Below are 27,846 nucleotides of genomic sequence, written 5' to 3' on the forward strand. Positions count from 1 at the left end.
AATAAAATATCAAAAAAAATATTAATGTTTATTATAAATAAAAAAAACAACAAGTAATGCATTTTCTAACTCCCACTATGTACCAGCATATTTGTGCTCCATGCCACCACATCCATTTCCACCACATAAGCATACGATTTGTACTCTTGCTACCATTTCCTCATGCCCTCCTTCATCTGAATCGTGCTTATACTTGTACCGTTACATTTGTGCGTCATCCCATTCAATGGCCTATTCAAAATTATGAAATTTCGATCAAAAAATAACTATTTATTTTGAAATTTATTTAAAATTAAAAAAAAAGACAAAAACAACGTATCAATATACTTATTGAGTCGTTTGTAAATTATATATTCAACTAATTGGCATAAAATGGCCTTTCACCATAAAAAAAAAACAAACAAAAAAATTTTAAAATTCAGTTAAAATTAAAAAAAAAAACATTTTAAAAATATTTTTAAATATAAATTACTCGTTTGTTTGTTCGTTTGTTAGTTTGTGCGTTCATTTTTTCCGTTCCATTGTCTAACATTGCCGCCTCAGTTGTATACTTGCCCGTTATATTCGTGTTGCCACAGCGCATATAATTATTTATATTTATTTTAACTAATCAAATATTGATTTTTAATTTCATTAAAAAACAAGCGAAAATTTGTACAAAAATTAATACTTTCAAATGCAAATATTGACTTGACAATTAACCAAATACTTTACGTAGCAATATACTTTTTTTTCTCAATGGCAAACATTTTTTTTTTCTTTCAATGTCCAATTCGCGTCAAAGCAAAAAATATGTAAAAAAGTAAATACCGTTAATGTGTAATTCGAAGCAATTGATGTTGGTGAATGTCATAAATGCCAATTGGTTGGACCGTACTTATTCCCTGTAACCTCCACTTACCACCAATCCAAACTTGAATACTTGAATTTTGTTAATTAAGAAATGTCTCAGATCAATTAAGTGATTCAAAAAGTGCGTAGCTGAAGTTTAGATTTTTTTTCTAACGCGTGCTTTGTAACTTCGAAAAAGAAAGTAATCTGCTAATCTGCCGTGGGAATCAAAGCAAATGTTGAACTGTCGACGATGCTTTCAAATGTGTTCTTGTTTAGGTAATCTGATTATGAAGAAAATTTTAAGCAAGAAAATGTAAAATAAAAAATAAATAAAAATTAACTCAAACAAAAAAAATGTCTCCAACAATAAAAACAAATTAACTCAAACAACAAATAGATAAAACAAAATGCGTATAAAAGTTAGGCTCGTTAAATTTCCAAAAAAAAAAATTCGCTTGAATAAACGCCACACATACGCAGCGGTGTACCTTCAGTTTAAATGCTTGATGTATGATATGATTTAAACAGCATATAACTTCTAAAAGAATGTTTTTATATAAAAAATCCTATACAACCTTTATTATTCAACGAAAAATGTTGTATTAAAATATCACTTTGGAAAATTTTTTTCAAAAAAAATCCATGCTAAATACATGGCGAAAACAACATACCACGGTTTCAATTAAAAATAAAGAGCTTGTTAAAATTTAATAATATTTTTTCGGGCAAAAACCAAAGCATCGGGTAGATGTCTGCAAAAAAAAAATAACTTGATAAATAACGGAAACCCTACTATATATAAATACTCTACCATATACGAGTATATGTTTTAAAAATCTCCTTATAATATTATGTAATGTGGTATAAAAAGTGAAACATATTTGCAATTTAAAAACGTGTACACGATATTTTGATATTATCGCTTTACTTTTGAAGAATATTGTAATATTACAAACTTATTACGGAAGCTAATATTGTGCAGTTATTAGGAAATGCTTTCTGAAATAGCGAATATTTAAAGCTGCGCTAGGCAGTTACCTCGTTAGTTTTGTTTGCATTTAGCTCGAAGAGCAAAATCAAATGGAGACATATGTTATATGTAGTCTACCTCAACATAGCTGTAATTACTTTTCATACTAACCAATGTCCTTCTCATTGTAAGAAAAGTGAATAAATTAATTTTATGAAAATGAGAAGCAAGCCAACGAATTGCTGGAATTTTCACTAAATATTTACTCGTAATACAATCTACAATTTTCGCCAAATTTAACTATATAAAAAATCTATGAAAAACTTTCCGAAAATATTAGCTTTACGAAATCAATATTGAGCGCTTAACTCAAGGCTCCTCAGTAATTCCTTCAACCTCTGGAAATATTCATATGTTTAATTTTATTTCAGATACTGCTTAAAATGTCCAATAGGGAGTCAGATTTAATACTTTCCTTTATTATTATCTATCGACTTAAAAACTATGAAAACTGAAAACGCTGCTCATCTTATACAAGCCATTCTCTTATCGGCTTTGAAATTTTTCGCGATATTACAATAATCGCATATAAGAATGTCGATTTAATGATGGCTGCCATTTTCAAATATATACTTTGTCAAAGGTAATCATGAAATAAGAGAATTGGCTGCCTTAAATATATGTATATATTGTACACTATCTTATGGCTCCGCGGAGAACCATAGGCCACAAACTAAAAATAGATACTTGTGCATAAGAAATTGATGACGTTAACAGCTATATTTATTCCCTGTACTGTGTTCATGTATTATCTTTGTCTTGCAGTTTGAGACGCACCGAAAGAAAGGTCGAAAAGTCTCTCGGTTTTTGAGATCTCGAGCTGACACACGTCATTGCATACAAGAAACTGTTCGTTTGTCGAAATCGTAAATATTTTACCACTATACGGCATAGATGCCATACAAACTGAACGATCGGAATCAATTCTTTGTGTGAAAAGCTCTTTCATTTGACAAAATATCACCATAAAATGAGCATTATATAACATATAACTATAATCGCTTTCAGATTTACATATACATAAAGTTGCTATAAGAAATGCACCTGTGTTTCGGTGCAAACCAATTTAATGATTTTTATGGAAAGGGTGGACTCGTTTAGTAGCATTTTTGCGTGAAGATCATGAGTCTAAAAAAAGTCTGGTAAAAAAAGAACGAACATTTATAACGAACTTAATATTTGATTATTAAAGCCAGAGTTTTTGTGAAATTTTAAATTAGTTCACATAGAAAAAAATACATGAAATGCATTATTGCCGCCACACACGTCCGAAGCCTAATGCCCGTCGTCCTTATTTAATTTGTCGCTTGTCATCATCAAATTAAAGCATTTCAAAATACCGATAACAAATTTAATCAATAAATGTTGCAACACTGCAAATAGTACTACTTGACATGCAATTTAACTTTTTCGAAGCGCTTCATTGCAGCACACAACAACAGCATTGATGGCGTGATTAAATTAAAATAAATTATAGTGAATTTAAATAACTTAAAGTGAATTGTGGTAAAAACTGCCTGACGGAGACATTCAATTTAAGTTGTTAGAGGATATTATATTATCAAATGTCTCAATAACTTTCATGTTTTGCACCTAAATACTTATGTATAGACATATATGTATATAAGGGTTTACGTTATTTCTTAAGTTGGTTTTGTTTTTTTGTAAACGTCCCCTGAAATTTAAGATTTTGTCCAACATAAACAAGCCAACTTTATTTTCAATTTAAACCAACCTAAACACATTCTTATTACTCTATGTATTTAATATGGTAATTTTTTATATTTTGCATTAAATTTTTAAACTGGAAGGCTTTGAAAAAGTGATATTCTAATACAAAAGTTTTGCACTACAAAAAAGGTTTTATTGATATTTTCATTAAAAGCATTTCTTAAAAAGTCATACCTAGTCAAAATGAAGCATCAAATATATTGTATTCATAAGGTACAGCATGGCGTATGAGCAACACAGAGTCTATAATTCACTCAGATCATATGATGTATAACTTTAACTGCGTCTAACTTTTAAAGGAGTGGCTCAATAGAAAAAATCATTGGCACCCTTTTATAGATCATACAATTTTGTACTCGAATATATGTTGCCTAAGGTCATAAATTTACTTGTTTAGCGCAAAATATCCAAAACTCTATAATTAAAATGATTACGGCAGGTTGTACATTGAAAATAAAAAGCTTTTGTGCATTAGAAATTTATTTTCGGGCAAAAACTGAAATTACAAGAAGCGTCTGCAATGAAAAATCTGCTTGGGAAATAGCGGGCACCCTAATATGCATATATATATCTACGCGACAAGTCTATGAGTGCAGTTTGCCACAATAAAGGATACCGCCAAGTCATTGTCAACCGCAAAATTGAGCAACACTTAATATTTATAGGAATTTAACTCCTTCCACGGCGTCACTCTTCCACCTCTGCTACTCAAGTGCTTGCAAATATCCCACTCAATTTAAGTATCACGGCAAACAACTACTTCAAGCAAACACACACACTTGCACGTGCGTATAAATGAAGAGAGGCGCTGCCATGGAAATTAAGTGTCCACATTTATGCCCATTTATATTCATCGTTTCATAAATAAATTATTACTACACGACTTGTTGCAATTAAATTTACCGCTGACCTCAGCTTTAATCCGACCCGCAACACGGTGTTGTTGCTGCTGTGCCACAACAACAAATACACTTTAAGCCATATTATTTTAATAAAATATATACTGATGTATCTGTGTGTATGTGTGCGCAGTTGTGCGCCTCTGACTCTGAAATCTCTGCCACCCGGTATGCATAATTGCGTTGCATTGAATTTGTTGCAAGTTTTAATGCTATGACAAAGTGACATTAACTTGCCACAAAATGCACTCGACAAAAACGCTACACATTCGCTTAATACTACAAGTACAATAATAAACAATAATGATAATGGCAAAAACAAAAGCGAGTACACACACACACACATAGAAATATTTAGTTCTCAGCTTTGTGACTATGCAAGTGTTGCAACTTTGGTTGCATACATACATATGTAAATATTCGAGTACGCAACTACGTTACCAACTTTTTAGTGCATTTTGTGCATAAAATTGCAAGACAACAAAACACTTTTGTGGTTTCTTATCAACTTTTTGCAGCGCTTGAATGTGTGTGCAGCGTAATTGAGTGTTTCGAAGTGTATCATGCATGTACGTGTGTGTACATTATACCGTCACGAAAGATATGTGGTTTGATGGATGAATACGTGTAGAAGTATATGCCGTAATCTACCACAATTTCATTACAAGTATTAATAAAGTCAAGTGTAATCGTTGCATACACTCTCATAGCATGTCTTTGTATGTGTATGTGTGTGTTTGTGTGCTTAAATATAATGCTTCACTCCACGCACACACTATAGCAATTCATCTTTGGCATAACGCTTATTGTTTGAATGAGAAGGCACAGTGGGGCAAGGGTGAACAAAAAGTTGGTTAATTTTTAATTCATGAGATGAGTAACAAGAAGTAGTTTTTTTTTGTAATTAAAAACATAAACCAAACAATTCTATAGAAATTTTAAAGGTAACTTTTTCTTAAAAAAAAATTTTATCCCAATATTAAAATAATTTTACATGTTAAAATTTAAAAAATAAAAATACTAAATTAGTAAAAATATGTAGAATTAAGAAATTCAAATGTATTCAGTTACTTGAAAAAAAGTATTAAACTTATTTTTTAAGACTTAAAACTAGTTCACAAAGCAATATCGACCCTGATATTCATTATGAAGAGAGTATGGCCTCTGTTCCCAAATATATTATAAAATATGTACCTTTCACCTTTGTTTCGAAAAATATTCATTCTCAAACGATAGAGCTTGAAACAAATTTAATTGGACTACTGTAGCATATATTGTCTATAGTAGCTGCCATACAAACTGATGTAATAAAATCCAATCTTTGTATGAAATTTTTTTTTTATTTGATAGGATATCTTAATGATATTTGGCATGGCTTACTCTTTAAGGTAACGGTATAATACCTGAACTAATTGTTCAGTTCGAACTATTATGGCATATACCATAGCTCCCATACAAACTGAACGATCTAAATCCTGTCTGGTCGTCCAAGTCAGTATGGAAAACTTTTGTATTTGGAAAAATATCTTAACAAAATTTGGCATGGATTATCGTGTAAGGCAACGGTATAATCTTTGTGGAAATTATTCATATCGGACACCCACTAGCTAATAGCTAGCGTAAAAACGAATCAAATGCCATCCAATACCATCTGAAGCAAATTCTGATCGCTGAATGATAAACAGAGAAATTATTATAAAATATAGCTAACATACCTGTTTTATTATTGTCATAGAGTCAAAATAAAATATATTAAGCAATACAATAAAGGATTTGATTCCTGATATTACATGTATTGCTTGACTTGATTGTCTTAAAAAGCAATGAAAGTCCAAAAGTTCATCATAGCACTCTAACCATGTATTTCCAAAACAAGAGTACCGTTACTAAATACGTTATTTTGAATGACAAACCAAAAATGCAGAAAAAAATACTAAACAAAATTGCTCACTCTCAACCCACTGTAACCTCTTTCATTTGAGCTCTCAAGCACACAATATTTAATACACATACGCCCCGTAGTGCCTAGAACCTTAAACAAGCGATTGCGGCCACGTCAGCTTACAATATTTACACACACACATATACAGTGTTATTAGCGCTTTTATACTGTGCATACTTATATGTATCTACATACATTGTCCATTGTGTGATTTCGTGTGTGTGTGTGTGTGTTGATGAGGCTATGAGTGCTCGAAATGAGCTGCCTTTGTTTCAACCTTATAGCAGATTATCATGAAACCAACTCATCTCAAGACATTAATGTGCTTTGCAGGCATAACGCTGTTTGCACTTATACGAGCGCATACTCACACATGCATACATATGCATAACATAGCTGCGTTGCATACAATGGTGCAATGCATAAACAATACAAGTCAAGAAGATATGCTTATAATATATGCTTTAGCACACTTCATCGTGCCATTCAATCGCCACACTTTGTCCAACGAACGAGCGTTGTCTTATGCGCTCATTATTATTGTTAGTGTACCGACGCCAAAGGAAGCTGCATTAATGCATATACATGTATGTGTGTGAGTGTATGTGTGTGTTGACATTAAAAATATTATTTATGATTGCTAGCTAACGGCAAATGTGCTTTAATAATGGGACTAGTTGCCGACACTGGCATTTAATTCACACACATATATGTACATAAATATATTTACAGCTATTTGTAGCAGCGCTAAACATTGTCATTTGATATCACGCCTGCGAAGCGTTTAGAGGCGACTTTCAAGTGCCAAGCTGTTGAGCTGTTGAGTTGCCGAGTCGATGGCTACAAATTGCGCCAAAGCATTCATTTATTTCCACACTTAATGAATTGCGAAGCAGTGCAAAAGAAATGGCAAATGTCGCTCGATGTGACACACATAAAGTTGTATGTGTATTGGGGTGGGTCAAAAAAACTGTTTTAATTTCTTTTTCTTAAACCAAAAACGTGCGGATGACATACATTTTTCTATGAATTTAACGGATAACATCAACATATTAAATAAAAAATTAGATGTTATATGTTTTGATGCATTATTCTGTAAAAAAAAGTATAAAAAATCTTAAAAATTATATTTTACGTTTTAAGCTTGGATTTTGACCCTAAATAATTTTTGAACGAGTCGACTTAGCAAAATATCATGTTGAACTTTTTATGCCCTGAACAGAGTATATTATATGCCACGAAGTTTGTAACACTAAAAAGGAGACGTCGGAGAGCCTATAAAATGTATATACAAAAGATCAGCATGACGAGCTGAGTCGATTTAGCAATATCCATCTGTCTGTCTAAAAATATACGCGAACTAGTCCATTAGTTTTTGAGATATTGATGTGAAATATTGCACACATTCTTTTCTCTCCAAGATGATTCTTTTTGAAGGAACTGCCGATATCGGACCAATTTAACATATAGCTGCCATACAAACTGAACGTTCTGAATCAATTGCTTGTATGGAAATCTTTTTCTTTTGATGAGTTGTTGTTGTAAGGAGTCTGTATTTGTGAAGGGTATTATAGCTTCGGTGCAACCTTTTTTTCATAATTTCGATATTTCATAAAAACGATTTTTTTTTTGCTCACCCTAATGTATGTATACATATATACATAAATACACATAGAAAATGTTTTTGCTTTCTCACAACGGTCAAGGGTGAGGCAGCAGCGGAAATGTCGCAGCTACACGCTGTCACCGTTCGCGCAAACAACAATTGTTGCCGTCAAATGAAGTGGAAATAAAAAGCGAAATGCAATGTGTTGTCAGTTAGTTTTCATTGCACGCTTTGGCGCGCTTTCCACCATCTTCGCATAATTTATTTCGTATTTTTCTACGGCGCTCAGTTTTTATCTGCGATATTTTTTCTCTGCATTTACTCGATTGCACACGGTGGTCACCAATGGCCGCAGACGAGGGCGTGGGCGGGCGGAATTTAAAAGTAAACGTTTGTTGTTTAAAAAGCAACAACTACTTATGTATGAACTTATGTCGGTGGGGTAAAATAGTTATGCAGATTTTGCTATTTTTATGTTATTGTAAATAATTACGCGATTCTTTTTTTAGAGGGTTTAGAAATTCACGGCAGCGGGGATAATATATAATATTATAATATTGTTGTTTGTGTAGTTAATTGCACACAAGTTCGAGGGCTTTTTGATTTAATATTACAATTGCAAATACCATCACTCATGGTTTTTTTAGATGTCGGAATTATCGCTTAAAAGCACACATTTTATCTAAATTTATAGTTCCTTAGGTAGTTTGTATTGAATAATTTTTTCTATATACTGTAAAAAATAAATATACAAAATCGCTTAGAGGATATGTATAGAAGGTGCACATAAGAATTTGAACTGAGTTGATAAAAAAACGTAAGCATAACTTCCGCCACATATAATCTTGAGAGGTTGTTGATATCTCGCCAGTTTGAATTAGCTATCTAGTTGACAGAGCGCAAGAAGCTCCCTAGACCTCTTACCACCCAAATCGTTTAAAAAAAAAACCTTGCGACTACACAATATTCTCGTTACCCAACTGAACTTGGTCATTAAAATAATTTACTTACGCAAGTGGAAAAGCAAATTCTCACAATCACATTTTCTTGTAATCATAAGCAAAATATGTCTTTCTGACACGCACAGTAATCTAGCCATCAGCTATGTGAAGGCTATATATTTGCGGAAATAAATAGTAATAAAAGCTTCTGATAAAATCTCTTTGTCATGCTTTTCCATCCTTAAGCACGTAAGTTTGTCAAATGTGCTAAAAATTTCTGACAAACATGAAGTCTACAGATGGCGCTGATCTTAATATCATAATCTCTACAGATACTGCTAAACAGCGTCGTTATTGAATATACATGGCTACCTTACGTGCTATCTCTTGAAGTTAAAACAAGATACTGTACCATATAGTTCATAGACTTAAACTATACTATATTAACAATATTTTAAAAATTATAATCTCGAAAATAGTTTCGACACAAGCCTACCTATGAGTCCCGAATGACTTAAGACATTTTATGTATACTCTCTCGCTATGTTACCCAAAAAACAAAAGACTCTACTCTCTTACCTACAACAAAAGATTCTTACATCTCCCTGAAGCTAGTAAATGTAAATAGTTTTAACTTCAAACGTTAAATTGGAAAAATGACTTCACCCACTTTTTCAGAAACCGATTTATAATTTGTACTAAATCCAAAGCGACCTGGTTAATTTAAAAAATATTTCAATTGGACTCATAGCTACTCCTACTTTCCATAAAACAGTATTTTGTGCATATATTTTTTAGTGGTTAGAATTTGAAAATCGTTAAAAAAAATTGCTAACTACCATATTCATGGTATTATTTTATATGGTTTCATAAAATTAAATTAGTTGAAATCTGCCTCCAGCATACTGTATTCACTGTTTCAGTCAGATCGGTTTAATTAACTAAAATAAAGCCTGAGATATATATTATAAAAAGATAAATTGCTACTAAGAAGGGACTTAGTTTAAAAAAATGTAAATAACTCACTTGATTTGACTCTTTTCTGAGAAATTATCGACTGTTTAGAACCTTACCTTCGGTTGTTGTTTTCAAATACAATTTATTAATATTAAATAAAAAATTTTTGTTGTTGTTGAACCGGCAGAAAAATTTTCGTGAATAATTATAATAACGCTGAATTGTCAGTCCTTGGTCGGATAAAAATCTGGTTCCATTCTGATTCCGTTGATACGACTCTCGAAACAATAAGCAGCTATGTCTTTAATATTATATCTACTCAATTATAGTCTTTTATAAAAGATATATAATTTTTTGGGTTTTCAGTCTTATCAATTAAAATGGACTAAGTTTTCGCTGTCTTTAATAAGCAGTTTTTTTTTAGAAATGTGAATTTAAAGAAGAAATAAAATGCGACAATTTTGCTTATTAACATACCCAATCAACCAAAAGTGATTCGAAAACATATATTTTTGAAAAAAAGCAAATAATTGAGGACTTTAATTCTCGTTGATGGTTCTATGTTGTTGTTGTCGCTTGTACTTAAGTCCTGTTATTCCCCAGATATTTCTACGTCCCCTCGAGTCATATATGAACATTTACTTTCATGTATTTGCAATACTACTTCTGTTTTATTTTAAATGTCTGTGCATTTCTGCACTGCATATGCCAATAATTTTTGCGAATTTATTACAAACAACAAACTCCAGCCAACGGTATATTTATATGGCAATATCTGCGTAAAATAACAGAAAACTTGTTGTTCGGTTATATTGTTTTCAAATAAAAAGGGGGGAAAAAACTAAATGGACTTAGAAAAGTGTTCCACATGCATAAATTATAATGGCACACGAGATTGAAATCCTAAAAGTATGCAATGCTAAGAGTACATTACAATGAAATATATGGCATTTGCATGTAATCGCCCTAAAACCAACCTTCTTACGCCTTTAACAATGCATTCACTCATAAACCCGATAAGTGAGAGGGGCGCACACATGCATACAAACATGCATGTGTGTGTGTATGTGTGTTTGTGTGAAAAATGCAACAGCAGTGAGATAAATAGAAATGGAAAAAAGCATAGAACATAACTTGTAAAATTAATATGTTGCCGCAGCCTACAGGTGGCTGCCACCGCATAAACAACAATGACACAGTGCACAACAAAAGCAACAACTGACAGGCTGCAGAGATAAGATGACACAAGTGTGCCTACAAAATGTGGAAATGCTGCACTGTTTTGTTCCAGCAAAAATATGGTACATGCATGTCCGTATGCAAATGCAGCTGTATGTGTGTAGGTGCACACACATATACAATAGAACACATATCCATATATATATAGGTATATATTCAGCGATAAATCGCATGACATTTGGCTTGCCGCATACGCTGTGATACTTTTACGAACTCTTGCGTGCAACGACAAACACACACACACACAGCTGTATGCAAATACTTGTATATCGTATGTACACATGTGCACTCGCATTGCGCTCGATATGGCAACTTTGTTACTTTTTGTCGCATTGCACGTTTCTCTTACAATGCCGTTGTAACATATATGTATGTGTGCATGTATGCGTCTCTGCTAAAGCGTCATATGTGCTCTTTCCTTTGCTTATCCGGTGCTTAAGTGTGACTTGTTGTTGTTGTTCTTGTAATGTCACCTCTTTTGTTGCATATTCACTTATTGAGCCAAGTAAAAGTTAATTCTACCTTAACACCTCAATACATTTACATATCAGAACCTGAACAAATATTGAATTTCTAAAAAATCTTTTGTTATGAACTAGTACTTTTTGAACCAGATAATAAACTGAAAATTTTTTCAGACTATCAATTTAAAACTTCTGGAGATTATTTTACTTTTTTAGAACAAAATTTGAAAAAAGCAGTCCTGTCGAAGCTTTCATTCACAGTGTCATATTGTAACTCAAATACCCTGGCGTTCGCATTAACATCTCACACTAACGTTAGGTTAACTTAGTTTTTGTGGTTAAGTTTTGTGGCTTAATTCCCATCGGTGATCGTACTCGGATAATTGTAGTTTTATCATTATTGTTGCCAAAAATGTATGAAGACCAAAACTAAACGCTCATATTTTCATAAAGTAGCGGGATTGGTAAGAGAAAAGTACTGAGATGATTTTTTCTCACTGGTACTGAGCTTTACCGTACCGAATATAATTCAAGTAAAAATTCAAACATAGAAAAAGCGCCACATTATTGAGCGCAAGAAGCTCGCTAAATCTTTTACGATTCACCTCTTGTCAAAAGGACTCTGTGAACGCACATATACTCTCGGTTGCTCAACTGAACTTGCTCGCTGAGCCACCAAAGCTGTTCAAGAGTAGGCGGCAAGTGGGTAAAGAAACTCTCAACCGTGCAAAAAATTTTTTCTTGTGGCTCAACAGCTTTACAGATTTTTATGATACTCATTTAGTCTTTCGTTTTCCTTTCAAATCTTTTTTTATTTTTTTTACGTCCATTATTATTAGCATTCGCTTCTTAATTTTTTCATAGTTGTTTCATGCAAATCCTATAAAATGCTTATGTTTTTTTACAACTCCAATTTCAACTTGCTACAAAGCCTTCTGGAACATAAAACATCTTTAAAGGCATACCTTTCTTTCTAGAAATTATGTAGTTTTATCTCGAAGCGCTCTTGCACTTAATTCAAAACTCGCTCAGTTAAGGTTAGAAGGAAAGTAGATGGTAAACTCCTGCAATTAATGAACAGAATCTTAGCTTTATGCTTCGCTTTGAATTATTTTTTCTTCTGTTGTTTATTCCTCTCATATTGATCTCTCTCTCTCTTGACCTTAAATACAATAATTAGTTATACCGCAGTAGAGAGCTTCTAGTTAAGCCTTTAGAACTTAATGAAAAGAGGGAGAAGAGAGGATTTGTATCACGGTGATTTGATCGACTACGAAATTGCGCAAGACCCAATTTGATATCTTAACTTGTTATTTGCCCCAATACATCTCAAAGTCCAAACTCATTTTCTAGATAATTTTGGGTTTTCATCTCTATCAAGCACTTTGGGAAATCTACTGGATTCATCGTCCTCAATTTGTAATCTATTTTCGAATGGTTGCAAAAAGTAGTGAAACTTTGCTATATCTATCGAGCCAATAGTTCGATAACTGTATCTCACTTTTTATCGTGGTTATGAACCAGACTGTTATAAAAAGCACTGTTGGCCCTTTAGGTGGTGTTAAAAATGGGTAAAACATAAAAAATTATGTTGAAAAGAAATATTTTTAAACCAACAATTGCATAAAAATCAGCAAATTTACGCATTTACCTGCGATTATTTGGATTAAAAAATGCAAGCAACGAAATGTGTGTGTGTGTGTGTGTATCTATAAAAAGTGCTTAAATCGCTTCATTTTGTAGGCCATAATGTAAATGTTGTTATCGTTTTCGCCTTGCATTGTTCGCGCCACACGTCCAAAGGATAAAATATGCAGGATGCAGGAAATGCTGCTGCCTGAATTTCATGAAATGTGCGTGCGAAAGGAAGAAAAAACAACAACAATAAAAAATGTTTTGTTTTCGAAGTTGTTTTTCCGCTTTGCTGTTGTGCTGTTATGGAATGTTGTTGCGATTTTGTATACAATCTGCAGCTGGATTCTTTGAAATGACACAGCACACATTCCTTATTTCTTTCGCACAGGTGAAATACGGAAATTCTGTTAAACATAAATATTTAATTAAAATCTAAAATAATACAAATAACTTTATAAGCGGATATGCAATAAACAATAGAAAATTAAATGTTATGGAGGAAGTTTATTACTAATCTAAGCTACGAATAAAAGCTTTGTTGTGCTAAATACGAATGCAGAAGTATAAGTCTGATAATTTTGTAATAAACAAGATAAAACGTTGATTTCGGCTGCACCGAAGCTATAATACCACTGACAGGTGCATTTCTTATATCATAAAATCTTATAAAAAGTTCTTCATTCTGATTTTGAAAGATCAGTTTGTATGATAGCTATATGCTGTAGTACTCCGATCTAAGCAACATGTTAGGATTTTATGGCATTGTCCTGGACAATAATCTTTGCCAAATTTCGTCAACATATGTTGGCAAGTAAAAAGGTTTTCCATACAAAGACTTGATTTAGATCGATTAGTTTGTGCGGCAGTTATATAATATAGTGCTCCTATACCGGCGGTTCTCACAAGCAATCTGCTTCTTAGGCGGAAAAGCACGTGTGCAAAATTTTAGATCGATTTCTCAAAAACTGGGGAACTAATCCGCGTTATCCTTTTCAAGGTAAAAAATTCGACTTTTCAAGAATATAAGTCAAATCTGCTATACATTCGATCATACCCCTGAAAAGCCCTTACAATGGTGTCAAAATTGTAACAATTAACTTAATATGAAAGGTAAAACAAAAGCAAACTATAACATTAATAAAAATTTAAATAAATTACAAAGGAAAAACCTGATTCAAATACCACCCCAAGATCCACAAGACAAAATATATAATTTCAAAATTATAAAAAGATCAATAATTTTACATAAAATACAAATAAGTGTGATAGTATTGTATAATGGAGCCACAGATTAAGGTAGTCGTCGTTTTCAACTGATTTTGATATGGTTTCTTGGCTTAAAACCTTTTTTGGCGGCTATTCGCTATTTTCTGGTTAAGATTTAGAGAGTCATATCCAAAAGCTCAGTTTTCATCATGTGAAATGATGCGAATGAAAAATATAAGATCGGCCTTTTTACTGAATTCTTTAGAATGTTTTTTTTTTTTTGTAAACACATTAGAGCATCCCCCAGTATGTGTTAAGTCGATCCATAAATAATTTGGAGAGACTTTTTTATGCTTCTAACACTAACTTGTTAAGAACATATGTGAAACGCTTTTAAAATATAGATTTGGAAGAACTATTATAGAATTTTTTGCTAGTAAAAATCATATGCTTTATTTATTCATAGTTTCAGTTAGATAACATATATGTCTTTATGTCTTTTGTATTTCCATTTGATATACGAGACCACGGAATTCTCCTTTTATAATCCCCAACACTGTATTTCAATTTCACAACTCCCTTAATCACTTGTTGTTTTGCTGTAAGATAATTCGCACTTTGATCACTCTTATCAGATTTCGTTGTTTGCAGCAAACGAAATTGAAAATCAAAGCTTGGCGAGTTGTAAATCGAACAAAGCACTGATATAAATCGTTTAGATTGGTATAATCAAATGGAAATAACTTAGTATGTGCTTATACCGCTGTGATGAGTCAAATAATTATTTCTGTATATTATACTAAACTGGCTAATTTTTGTTTGCCGTTCCAAATAAAATTTTTGACATGACAATAAAACTCAAATTTAGCGAGCAGAAAAGTGACTAAAGATTAATTAAACTTTCTTATTATATCGAATAAGTTTTGTTTCTATTCTACCAAAGCGTTGAGGCTAAGAAAATTTGCAGCCAATTGTATTACAACTTTGAAGAATTAATTCATAAATTTATTTTATATATTTACCCTTACAACAAACATGAACAAAGAAAAATCAAAGCTTTCTCAAACTCGGCGCTCTTCAGCCATTAATGCGGCAATCACGTGGAAGCGGCTGCAGTTAATATAAATAATTTGTTACAGCATATTTTGTGTGCTACAACATATAAACTTCAGTTGGAATTTATGAATATCAACATTTCACAACTCACTATTTCACCTGAATTTTAAAAACCGTTATTTTCTACATTTGATTGCCTACGCTATTATTATTGCCATGCTTTTTATGCCGTGCTGGAGAATGTTTAAAGAAAAAAAGCAAAAAAGCAAAAATACAACAATAAAACAATCACATGAAATAATAATAATAAGAATGCAATAAATTTCTTTTCGCTGCAGCGCTTTAGCGTTTTCATTTTTCCTTTGCTTTGGCTGGAATTTCAATTCATTTGCAGAGGCCATGGCAACGGCAACGGTGAACTAAGTTTTTATTCGTGTGATTTATGCAATAATACTTAGTTAGGAAAGGGCACAAAAAAAGAACGCTATGGAAATATGGAATCACAAAAGAAAACGTTAACTTCAGTTGCACCGAAGCTATAATACCCTTCACACCTGCATTTTGTATTGCATGAACGTTTAGTTTGTATGGCAGCTCTATGCTTTAGTGGTCCGATCTAAACAATTTCTTCGAAGATTATAGCGCTGCATTAAATAATAATCTGTAACAAATTTCGTGACGATAACTTCTTAAATAAAAAAGTATTCCATACGAGGACTTGAGTGCGATCGGTCAGTTTGTATGAGACCTATATGCTATAATGAACCTATCCAAACAATTTCTTCGGATATTGCGTCTTTACTTTAGATAAAAATCTATATTAAATTTCATGAAGATATCTCTTCAAATAAAAAAGTTTTCCATACAAGTACTGGGTTTTGATCGATCAGTTTGTATGGCAGCTATATGCTATAGTGGTCCGATCTTAACAATTTCTTCGCAGATTGTACAGTTGCCTTAAACAATAAGCCATGCTAAATTTTGTGAAGATATCTCGTCAAATAAAAATGTGTTCAGGGTATAAAAATATATAGATACATATACAAATGTATATACACATATGTACATATATGCATTCATACATATCCATATTTCATATATTAAACATATAAAAATAGCGTTTTTGACATGCATAGCTGCCACAAATATAGCTGCTTCACGTGCAACAACTCATAAATAAGGCACGCTGCTTTTTCCATATATTTTTTCTTACAAAAATACATATACACTTGTACATATATATACTTGCATTTATTTACCGTGAAATGCCTAAATTTCTTGCTTTCTTAGCGCGTTTCGTACATTAATTGCATATAAAGTAATTTTTCCGTACATACATATGTTACATATATACTTTTTTTATACATAGTACATACATAAATATTTGTAAATAAATTGCATTTTCGCATTTTTCACTCATAATTGCAGTAAATATGTAAACAAATTTCTAGCATTCTTAACTAACTTACCATTACTGCAGTGCTCAGTTCATGCCACATTACTTATATATATAATACATCTTTCCATTTCTTGCCGCGCCAACTGCAACTGCGACTTGCAATGTACAACATGAAATCACTAAAATCGCATACATACCTATATATATATATATATACATATATATCAACAATATATATATATATACATATCAACATGTTTACATACATCTACAAATGTCGCGCTCTGATTTCGGTGCTGCATTTCCGTGACAATCTGTGCGCCGGAATTTCACCGTTATTTGTGTGCCACACAACGCCGCCATCACTTGTCAAACAATAATAACAACGCACACAACCATATATATTCACATAAATAATGCTAAACACACGCATACATTTGCAATACGTGCCACTTGCAACGTGCAACACATGTATTTAAATGCGTGCGTGTGTGTGTTTGTGGACCGCTGCACAACTGCAACTGTAACCGTGATTTAATGATACTTATCAATAACAACAACAAAAACATTAACAACAATGCATATCACCTGCTTGCAACACCAACTGTCGCCTATCAACTTGTCTGCTGCCGACCTCTTGCTGCAACTGCATTATCTCCAATCAAATTAATAACATGTAATTGTATTTGAATGGTCGCCCAATTGTCGCCGCACCGTACCGCACAACGTTGCACAACGTAACGCGACAGTTTGCAAAAGCAAGTTAGCGTGATGAGCATGAATTTATCAGCTAAACTGGATGAGCTTCAAAGAGGCGATCGACACTTGGAGACGACAGTCGCCTTGTGTGAAATACGTACACAGCTACAGGAGCTGACCAAATCCGTGGAGAGCTGTCAAAGTGAAGTGTCTGAGGTGAGTTTTGGGTTTAGATACGTACATATCGAAATAAATCTCTTGATGAAAGTATAGAGAAAATTTTGTGAATACTGAATATGCATAAGAAAGTATTTTTTAGTAGATAGCGTTGAAAGTATTCATTACTCAATATATATATATTTAATTCCTTAAAAAACTTACTGATATAATTTTTCTGTGGTATTAATTTCACCTAAATACATATAAATTTTAATAAGAAATATTTATTTTTGCCATTTAAAAATAAATTTAAAAAAAAATATAATTTTGGATTCAATTTTTCGTATCTAAATGACAGCTATCAAAAAAAAAACATTGATATTGCAGGTCAACACTCTGTGCTAAAAGCAATTCTAGTTAAGAAAATCAGCTACTTCTGCGCTCTGTTATCCATTACACTTGCTTTATTGACAAGATAGTTTTTCTTAAATTACATATGACCAGACCAGAGAATTTTGAGAAGAGAGAAGTTGTAAATGTTAGTTTACAGATTACTGTAACATTATTTATAGTTAACCAGGCTACAACGCTATTGATACAAAAACCTATTGAAGAGAGCAAAAGTCGTAAGCGTAAGAACTTGAGAGCGAGAGTAAGAACTGATTTTGCTGCCAAAAAGGAATCAGCTAATAAATAAATGCATACTCAAGCGATCTATCTTAACACTATCTGCTCGAAAAGTAAGGAAACAAAAGTGCTGATCGATGCACTTCAATGATGATGTGTTTCCTATAATGAGACCTATAAATTTATATTGAGTAAAATTTTCACAAATTCGCTGACTTAAACCTGAACGCTTGTATGAATACTTATATATATAAATAAAATTTCCCTACGTCTGATATCTGTTTACTTATCGTGAACTAAAAAATTTAGTATGAACTTTTTTTAGCCGTTTTATATTCACTCACTTTCGTTAGGAACATTAAGATCCACGGGCTTGAATTTAGGTTAGGTTCTATGGCTAATCCTAAAGATGAGGATCATACTGGGACGCCTTTATTCAGTTTTTACAAATTGAAAATCACCTAAGAACATTACAGTTCTGAAACATACAAATCTACAAGAATTGGAGATTATGCCTTATTAGGTCTCGAGTAGAAAGTGTTCAAACAGCTTCTACAACTGGCATCTGGTAAAATTCTTACATCTACAGAGCAGATCCGAATAGGGCAATGACCAGTTACAACCCCCGAAGAGCTCACTAGACATCTTGCGATCCACTGTGCGTTAGAAACATTTTGTAACAACGCAAGAACTTATGGTAGCCCGTGAGGCCCAGCTTTCCAGTTGTAGAACACACGAAGAGAGAGTAGCTCCGACCCGTTCCTATGATTTATTGCCAGCTCGTCAGCTTTGCAGTTACCTGCGACTCCGCTGTCACTTGGCGCCCAAAACAATTAGAAACAACAAGGAGTTTTAAGAAATACTTCAGTTCTCAATAATGATTTTTATGAAATGATACCAAATCTTCACATTCTATGTATAATAGATAATTTTTTTCAGATATTATATCAAAAACCAAGCTATATCCAATTGAAAAATACAATATTACGTGGCTCAAAAATACTACATACCATATTTCCTAAATTTTAGTGATCCTGATCCCTATTCTTTTGAAATCACGACTTCTGTGATAAAAAAAAATCGTATTTTTTCTCTATTTCTCTCTCCCTCTCTCTTGAGTTATCTGACACAATAGTTGAAACAAGTCGACCATATTGAAAGCAAACTAAGTCTAGTGTTATCATATTGTTTCACTACCATCAGAAGAGTTACTTGTTTCCAAATAAAAACTACACCTAATTGCATACAACTTATTTCTAAGAGTATTAATATAATATAAATATATATACTTGTATATATATTTTGTATTAAAGAAGAGTATAAGTTTTAATGAAATTTTTTCAAATATTACTTTCAAAACCAATATTTATACTTTACAATTTCACCAAATTAACTCAACTTGTCCATAATTTTAGGTGAAACGTGACATGGTGGCGATCAAGCACGAATTAGACACCGTGCAACAAGTTAAAGAGGAAATCGAAGAGCTGCGCGAATACGTCGACAGACTGGAGGAGCACACACACAGACGGAAGCTAAGACTTTTAGAACAAGTTTGTAGCTTAAATTATTTGCCATGTTGTGTAATTAATACTTGAATTTCATTTATATTCATGTACAACAAAATGTAAAATCTCATTATGCGTGCAAATCAACCAAATTCAAAACTTTATAAAACAAAAACAACAAAAAAAAAACTATATACAATCGGTTCTCATATCGGTACACGAATTACATACACTTGCTTATTACTTTTACAGTATGACAACAAAGTTTAGCGCATAATGTCATTTATCAATACAGACCGCTTCTTCATAATCCTTTATTTAATTATTTATAATTAATTTTATGTAATAATTTTTGCTGGAAAAATTCAAAAACTCATGTAAAAGCTAATAAAAATAAATATTTGATTTTGTATTTTACTTTGCATTTTTATTTTTTGATAAATATTTTATAGCCTTTTTTATAATTTTTATTTTTTTTATAATGTTTACTTTTACATAATTTTACAGCAATTACAGCTTTTTGGAAAAAGCACCAAGTCTATATGCCCATCGTCGAGAATTTTCTGTTCGAAGAATTACTCTTCCAAAAATCGTTAAAGAAAAGCCTAAGCCACTGACCTGTATGAATAAATATTTATTCTCAGCTCATTTAGTTTTGCTAAGGTTCGTGTCTCCACTATAAGTTTACAGCGATTGCAACATAATTTCGTACGGAGTTCATTCCTACAAATCTTGTTTGCCTCAGTAGCTATGAAAATGAAATGTCCTAGCAATCTCTAAAAATCTACAATGTTTGAGAAGTTTATGAAGATTTTTCATTGCTAAGGTTCATATGTTTACTGTAAGCTTAAACCTTTTTTATGTTAAAGCTAGTTTTAGACCTCTATTCTGTGCACTTGAAACTTAACAATAAATTGATAATTTATTAAAAATATTATTTAGAAAAAAATGCTGTTTGTTAGCGGCGTTTTTGATATAATATAAAGCTTAAGATTGCAATGCTTTTCCACATACCTTTGGTGAACAGAATAATGCAAAACGCAAAATTTTTGTTAGGTCACTGAATAAAAAATAAGTCTTGACAAATTACAAGTTTTTGAATTTTTCAAGTGCACAGAATAGGGATTTTAATTCCTACAAGCTTCGTATGTCTAAAAAGCATATCTAACACGAAAACTTCAAGATAACTCTGGAATTTGAAGTTTTCATGCTTTTATGAATTTATTGCAATTTGCCGAATCCAAAGTAGACAAAACTACAACCAATTGATCTTACAATCCAAGCACTTAACCTTTTCTAGCTTGGTTACACACCTTTTTAAGTTGCTAAGCTAAGAAGTTTGACTCTACGACAACTATTTGATTAAAAACATTAACTAAATAACAAAAAAGATAAGTATTTTTAAAGTCGCTGGAAATCAGTCTTATATACAATACAAAAGACCATAATTCCTTGGATGTTATCATCATTATTAAAAATTCTTCACTTATAAGCTGTTCTCCGAAGAACTAAAAAGTAAACAATTTTATTTTTACTATAACAAATTTTTATCAGATATTTTCTAGAAGCAACAAAATCACTTCATTACCTCGTGTTCACATTGGTACAACTTACTCGGCTTAACATTTGTAATAAAATTATTTTATATTATGTTTTCTATATTTTGAGTTTTGCACTCAGCTTAATTTTTTATATTCCACTGCGCACATTTCCATAAAATTTTTAAGAAATTTACATTATTTACATTGCCTACTTTTTTCGCTCTCTTTCTCCAATTTATACAGGGTCTTACCTTCTTCCTAACATACTCGATATTCTCAGCGGTGCTGGGTATGTTGCAGTTCGGTTACAATACCGGTGTGATAAATGCGCCCGAAAAGAATATTGAGAATTTCATGAAGGATGTATACAAGGATCGTTATGGTGAGGATATTAGCGAGGAGTTCATACAACAGCTGTACTCGGTGGCGGTGTCGATATTCGCCATTGGCGGCATGTTGGGTGGTTTCAGCGGCGGTTGGATGGCCAATCGCTTCGGCAGGTAAGTGCACAAAATGCCCGGAAAAAAAGTGAGTCAGTATGTTGCGGTTCTTATTTATAAATATTGTAAACATACATTTACTATAATTTTATAAGTAATTACTTGAAGAATTAATTAAAAGTAATCACTTGACTCATTTTTATTGTATTACAGAAAAGGCGGATTATTATTAAATAATGTACTTGGCATATCGGGTGCTTGTCTAATGGGTTTTACCAAAGTTAGTCATTCCTATGAAATGTTATTCCTTGGCCGATTTATTATTGGTGTTAATTGCGGTGCGTTATCTATACAAAATTCTAAATGTACGCGTTAAATATGTGTGGTATCTTTTTAAATTAATTTTTGTAGGTCTTAATACATCATTGGTGCCAATGTACATCTCCGAAATAGCGCCACTGAACTTACGCGGTGGATTAGGTACTGTAAATCAATTGGCTGTGACAATAGGTTTACTACTATCCCAAGTGTTGGGAATCGAACAAATTTTAGGAACTAATGATGGCTGGCCAGTTTTACTTGGTCTAGCCATATGTCCAGCAATATTGCAATTAATATTACTGCCGGTATGCCCGGAATCGCCCAGATATCTGCTTATAACGAAACAATGGGAGGAGGAAGCCCGAAGAGGTAAGTTGACAGCTAATATTATTGGTATTTACTATATCCGACAATTTTATGACAAGGTATGAGACTTTGCTACACAGTAACGCCAAATTGTTTTTATTTTCTGAAAAGATATATGACACAGTCCATATTTAAGTTTATACTAACAAAGCATATAGTATCGTTATCTTTATAAAAACGAAAAGGTTGCCTACATTTAGGGCGAGAGTAAATTCAACAAAGCCAATTTCAATTATTTCTCAAGCCTATAAATACACTTCTGATTCTAGCGTTACGACGACTACGTGCCTCGAGTTCGGTTGAGGAAGACATCGAAGAGATGCGCGCCGAAGAACGCGCTCAACAAACCGAAAGCCACATTTCCACCATGGAGCTCATCTGTTCGCCCACACTACGACCGCCATTGATTATCGGCATTGTTATGCAGCTGAGTCAGCAATTTAGCGGTATCAATGCGGTACTCTACTATTCGACATCGCTATTCATGAGTTCCGGCCTGACGGAGGAGAGCGCTAAATTCTCAACGATAGGCATCGGCGCCATAATGGTTTGAACGCACAGCTTTCGATTGACTTCTCTGGTGAAATGTATTCATATTTTTACAGGTGCTAATGACGCTCGTCTCAATACCGTTAATGGATCGTACCGGTCGTCGAACACTCCAGCTATACGGTTTAGGTGGCATGTTCATATTCTCGATATTCATAACGATTTCATTTTTAATTAAGGCAAGTAAACAAATGAGTTGTGCCAACATTCGGTTCGAAGAATGTTTGGCCCACTTACAGCGAAGGGCAAGTATTGAAATTGTAAAATTTTTAAGAAACGTGCATTTACCGTTTGTTAAGAGTCTATGTGGTTTGTATAGCATTTATTTTTTAGAAAAATTAAATAATAATATCTATGCTCGTCTTATATAAAAGGTCGCCGATTTAGTTTCTGTGATTTTGAAAATTCTTTTTTTATTTCGAAAAATATTTTGAACAAGAATTGTTCGTTTACGGGCAATTTTACTGCATGCCATAGGAATGCTTAGTAAAATCAGAATTTCGAATATTTAGTCATTCATTATCAAACTTATTTTGAATATACCAAAAAAATATTAGTAAGCTTTTAATTAAACATATAACTACATTTATAATCATTTTACCTAAAATGACCTTTATAATACCCAGAATAATTTATAGCATGACATGATATAGACTCGTTCTTACCTAAAAATAAATATAATATCAACAATAATAAATAAAATATATCATGAAAACGCATGTGCACGCTTTGCAAATTTCGTCTATTTTTAAAAAAGAATGAAATAAAATTTCCCTTCAGTATAATAGTTTTGATTTCTCAAATATTTCCAAAGCATAAAATATATTTTTTGAGTTCGCAACTTTTTCGTTTGCTTGCAATTCTAGCACTCGTTGATTTTTCTCAGCTTTAAATGTCTTCACAAAGCTATTTTGTTTCAATTTTAGTTCATCTGATATAATTGTTTTTGCATGCTTCAGTATTTGTGAGTTATTTACACTGTATTACGTTTTTAGGTTAAGTATTTGAATAAATGAGTTTAAAGTGTGTCTAAAAATACAAAACAATTTCATATATTAATTATCAGTACAAATATCTATATTTAAGTCCAGACATACGATCATAGACAACGGTTAAGCGAAGAGCAAACTAACAATTTCATTAAACACCAAAATTTTATGCAATTCTCATCAACTTTATTAATTAGTAACGTAGTTCCAAAAGTTCACAAATAGCTTAAATCATGGCCAAAATTTTATTAAACTGATATTTAGTTTTCTAATTCTCAACCGCTTTACAAAAATCCGATCGATTAAGAAATATACCAAACTATTTCTCAAAAGCAATAAAGCAAAAATACTAATTTAAGTTGACTTTTTTCAAGTCTGGCAATTTTTCTCATCTGATTAACGTCCTAAGTCTAGAAAAGCTTGTCAGATCAGTTACCGTGTTACTTACAGATGCTTCCACGTATTAAATAAAAGCTAGCGTTATTATATTAAAAAATATATAGAGATTTATAGCCCGCAAATAAGCTATGAAATAAGAACCGAGCCCTATTTAAGAAAGCTTTCAAACGCTTTTTTAAGCTTTTAAAGTTACTTTTTCCCTACTTGAGGGAGAATATGAGATAAGTAAAAAACTTTAAAAAAGCTTTAAAATATTAGAACTTTTAAAGTTACTTTGCGATACTTATTTAAATAGTTAAAGGAGGTATAACAGCAGATCTTAAAGTCTTTCACAAGCTCCGAGAACTTTTTGTGAAAGCTCTTGCTTTTATGAGCTTAGTTTTGTACGACAATCCGGTATCTTCTCTTTATAAGAAGATTAAATTAGGGAGACTAGGTCACGAAATAGGATTCATAAATCTTCTTTTTATATTTTCTCATACTAAGCAAGAATAAATACCAATTAAGCTTTAAAAGGAGCTTTAAATTACGATATGAATACTTTTGACATTGGAATTTATTGTCCTTAGCTGATGGTATATAACATTTCAGTAAATTATGCGAGGCCATCTGACTTTACTTGTCGTAGACCAGTCACTTTCTAATGCGAAATAAATAATTTTAGCTTTTTTTTAAATCATTATGACATAACTGATATATACTTTTATATTTTAAATAAATTTTTATTAAAAAAAAATATTTTCTTCGCATAAAAAAATAATTTTAAAAAGAAAAAATCTATTTCACCAGAAAATCCACAGCTAAACTCATTTATTCAAATGTCTGTTCCCCTGCAAAATGAAAAAAATTCTCGACTTGGCAGGCTTTTTACCCTCAGCGAAAAAAGCACACTTACAAAAAAATGTATTTTTCTTTAAATTATTTTCATTTAAATAATTTAAGCTTTTTCAGTGCTTACTATTTATTTTATAGCTCAAATATTAAAACAGAAATTTATTTTACGCTGCAACTGTGTCCCAACTGCATTGCTTACTACGCCCACATACAATATTACTCGTTTTGAGTGTGTATGTAGCAATGCTTGCTCGCAATTTACAGTTATAAGCGCAAACAAATTATTTGAAATTTAATTTATTTATTTCATTTCTTTTTTTATTATTTGAAATAATTACGCACTTGAAAACCAAACAATTCGGCAAGCAGTGCAAATCAAAATAAAAGACTTAAAACACGAACCCACGCAAAGAGCAATAAGAAAGCATTTATATGCACTGTTCCAGAAAAGCAAACACACAATAAAATTATTGAAATTTTTTACAAAATATTTTTTGTTAAGCAAATTATACACAAAACGCTAATTGCCGCCACCAACAACAATAAAAACACTAAATATGCATATATAGCAATATGTACATATGTATGTATGTAAAGCGAGAGATGCAAGCGTAAGTCATTTTGTAAATGTCGAAATTTCACTGAGTAGGATTTTTACAAACAAACACAAGCTGCAGCAACGGTTAATTTTATATATATTAAAAATTTTGAAAAAAGATATGAACACTTTGTTAAAAGTCACACACAGCTGAAGCTTCACGAGCAGCAACAAACACTACATTAAAAGTCATTTTAACGAAATAATAATACATTTATTAATAAAAAATGAGCGAATTAATAAAGAAACTTCAAACAAATTGTAAAAAGAATAAAGTTATCGATTATAATTAAATAACAATTTAATTCTTTTAAATAATCAGTTGTTTGTACAGAACTTAATTAAGCTTTGAGCTTTTGAACTTTTATAGCTTTCGCACGGAGCGCAGGTAATGAAAGCGTCCGTAGCGGTAGGCCTCCAAAGAATGCAATGTAAAAAATTATTTTGTACAGAGAACCCTATTTTATGACCAACATATAACTTGCAACAACTTTGTATGGACTTTTTGTAGGCTAACGGAGTATTATACAAAGCGCTAATGTGTTGAAACTATTTCGAAACAGTTAACAATACCATTTCTAGACAAAAACGCCGTAGTTACATCATTTACTTAATATATTTTATGTTTTATTGATTTGAAATTATATTTTATGAATATTTTATTCTCTTTGATTTGTTGAAATTACATTTGGAAAACAAAAACAAAACAAACGTAACGAAAAAAGAAACAAGAAAAAGCCTACAAATCATCGAGAATCGGTAACTACACGTTTTGTATAGGAGTTTTTTGGTTATGTACAGGAAATGATCGATTGGATGTCGTATCTGTCGGTGGTGTCAACGCTCGGCTTTGTCGTCTTCTTTGCTGTTGGACCTGGCTCCATACCGTGGATGATCACGGCAGAACTGTTCTCACAAGGCCCCAGACCCAGCGCGATGGCGATTGCTGTATTAGTCAATTGGATGGCGAACTTTGTTGTCGGCATTGGTTTCCCCAGTTTGAAGGTAATGTAAAAAACAAAAAAAAAACAATTTTATAAAAAAAAAAATTAAAAAAAAATTAAAAAAAAAAAATTATAAAAGTATAAAAAAGAACTATTTTTTAATTAAAAAAAAACTTTTTTATTAAAACACAAATATTAGAAAAAAAATATTGAAAAAAATGTATAAAAACAAAAAATAATTCTAAAAAAATTGTTATAAAAAACACATTTCAAAAAAATTATTAATAAAACGAATATCATAAAAAATATTTTAAAATATATTATTGTATGAAAAATTGTTATAACAAATAATTATAAAAAAGAGATTAAAGAAAATATTTCATTAAAACTTTAATTTTATTTATTATTATTAAATTATAAAAAAAAAATTGGTACGAAAAATCATAACTTTCTAAAACAAAATTTGTTTAACCCCACCCACAGGCTGAATTGGAGAATTACACATTCTTGCCGTTTAGCGTCTTCTTAGCTATATTTTGGATATTCACCTACAAGAAGGTTCCTGAGACTAAGAATAAGACATTCGAGGAGATATGCGCGCTGTTCCGACACGGAAATGGAAGGTATAAAAACCGATTAATAAAATATTTACTTACATATAAATATACTTATATTTGAGCTAAATTGTTTATAATTATGAGTAATTAATTAAAAATTGCCAAAGACATACACTTATTCTCATCATATCAGTCAAATTGCCAATTATAATTGTAATAATACTAACTCCATATCACCGATACTTATTTCTTGACAGTGCTTAAGAGTTATACTAAAAGAAATATTGAAGTGTAAGAGGTTCTCATTTCATTATCTCAATTTGAATATACTGTTGTTAAACTTTCAAAGAAAAAACGATTAAGTCGAAATTAGTAA

General features: G+C 31.9%; 1 protein-coding gene across 1 annotated transcript in view; it reads left to right on the top strand.

The window, feature by feature from the left end:
* Positions 1–27,846, top strand: part of Glut1 (Glucose transporter 1) — a 258,641-nt gene that overhangs the window by 212,304 nt on the left and 18,491 nt on the right. Inside the window, 9 exon segments of the mRNA XM_036359051.2 lie at positions 17,689–17,854; positions 19,840–19,977; positions 21,717–21,973; positions 22,127–22,251; positions 22,325–22,603; positions 22,870–23,147; positions 23,206–23,328; positions 26,771–26,974; positions 27,397–27,536. Of these exon segments, the coding sequence (XP_036214944.2) occupies positions 17,689–17,854; positions 19,840–19,977; positions 21,717–21,973; positions 22,127–22,251; positions 22,325–22,603; positions 22,870–23,147; positions 23,206–23,328; positions 26,771–26,974; positions 27,397–27,536 (1,710 nt within the window).

This window comes from Bactrocera oleae, chromosome 6, assembly GCF_042242935.1.
Source record: "Bactrocera oleae isolate idBacOlea1 chromosome 6, idBacOlea1, whole genome shotgun sequence".
Taxonomy (NCBI): Eukaryota; Metazoa; Arthropoda; class Insecta; order Diptera; family Tephritidae; genus Bactrocera; species Bactrocera oleae.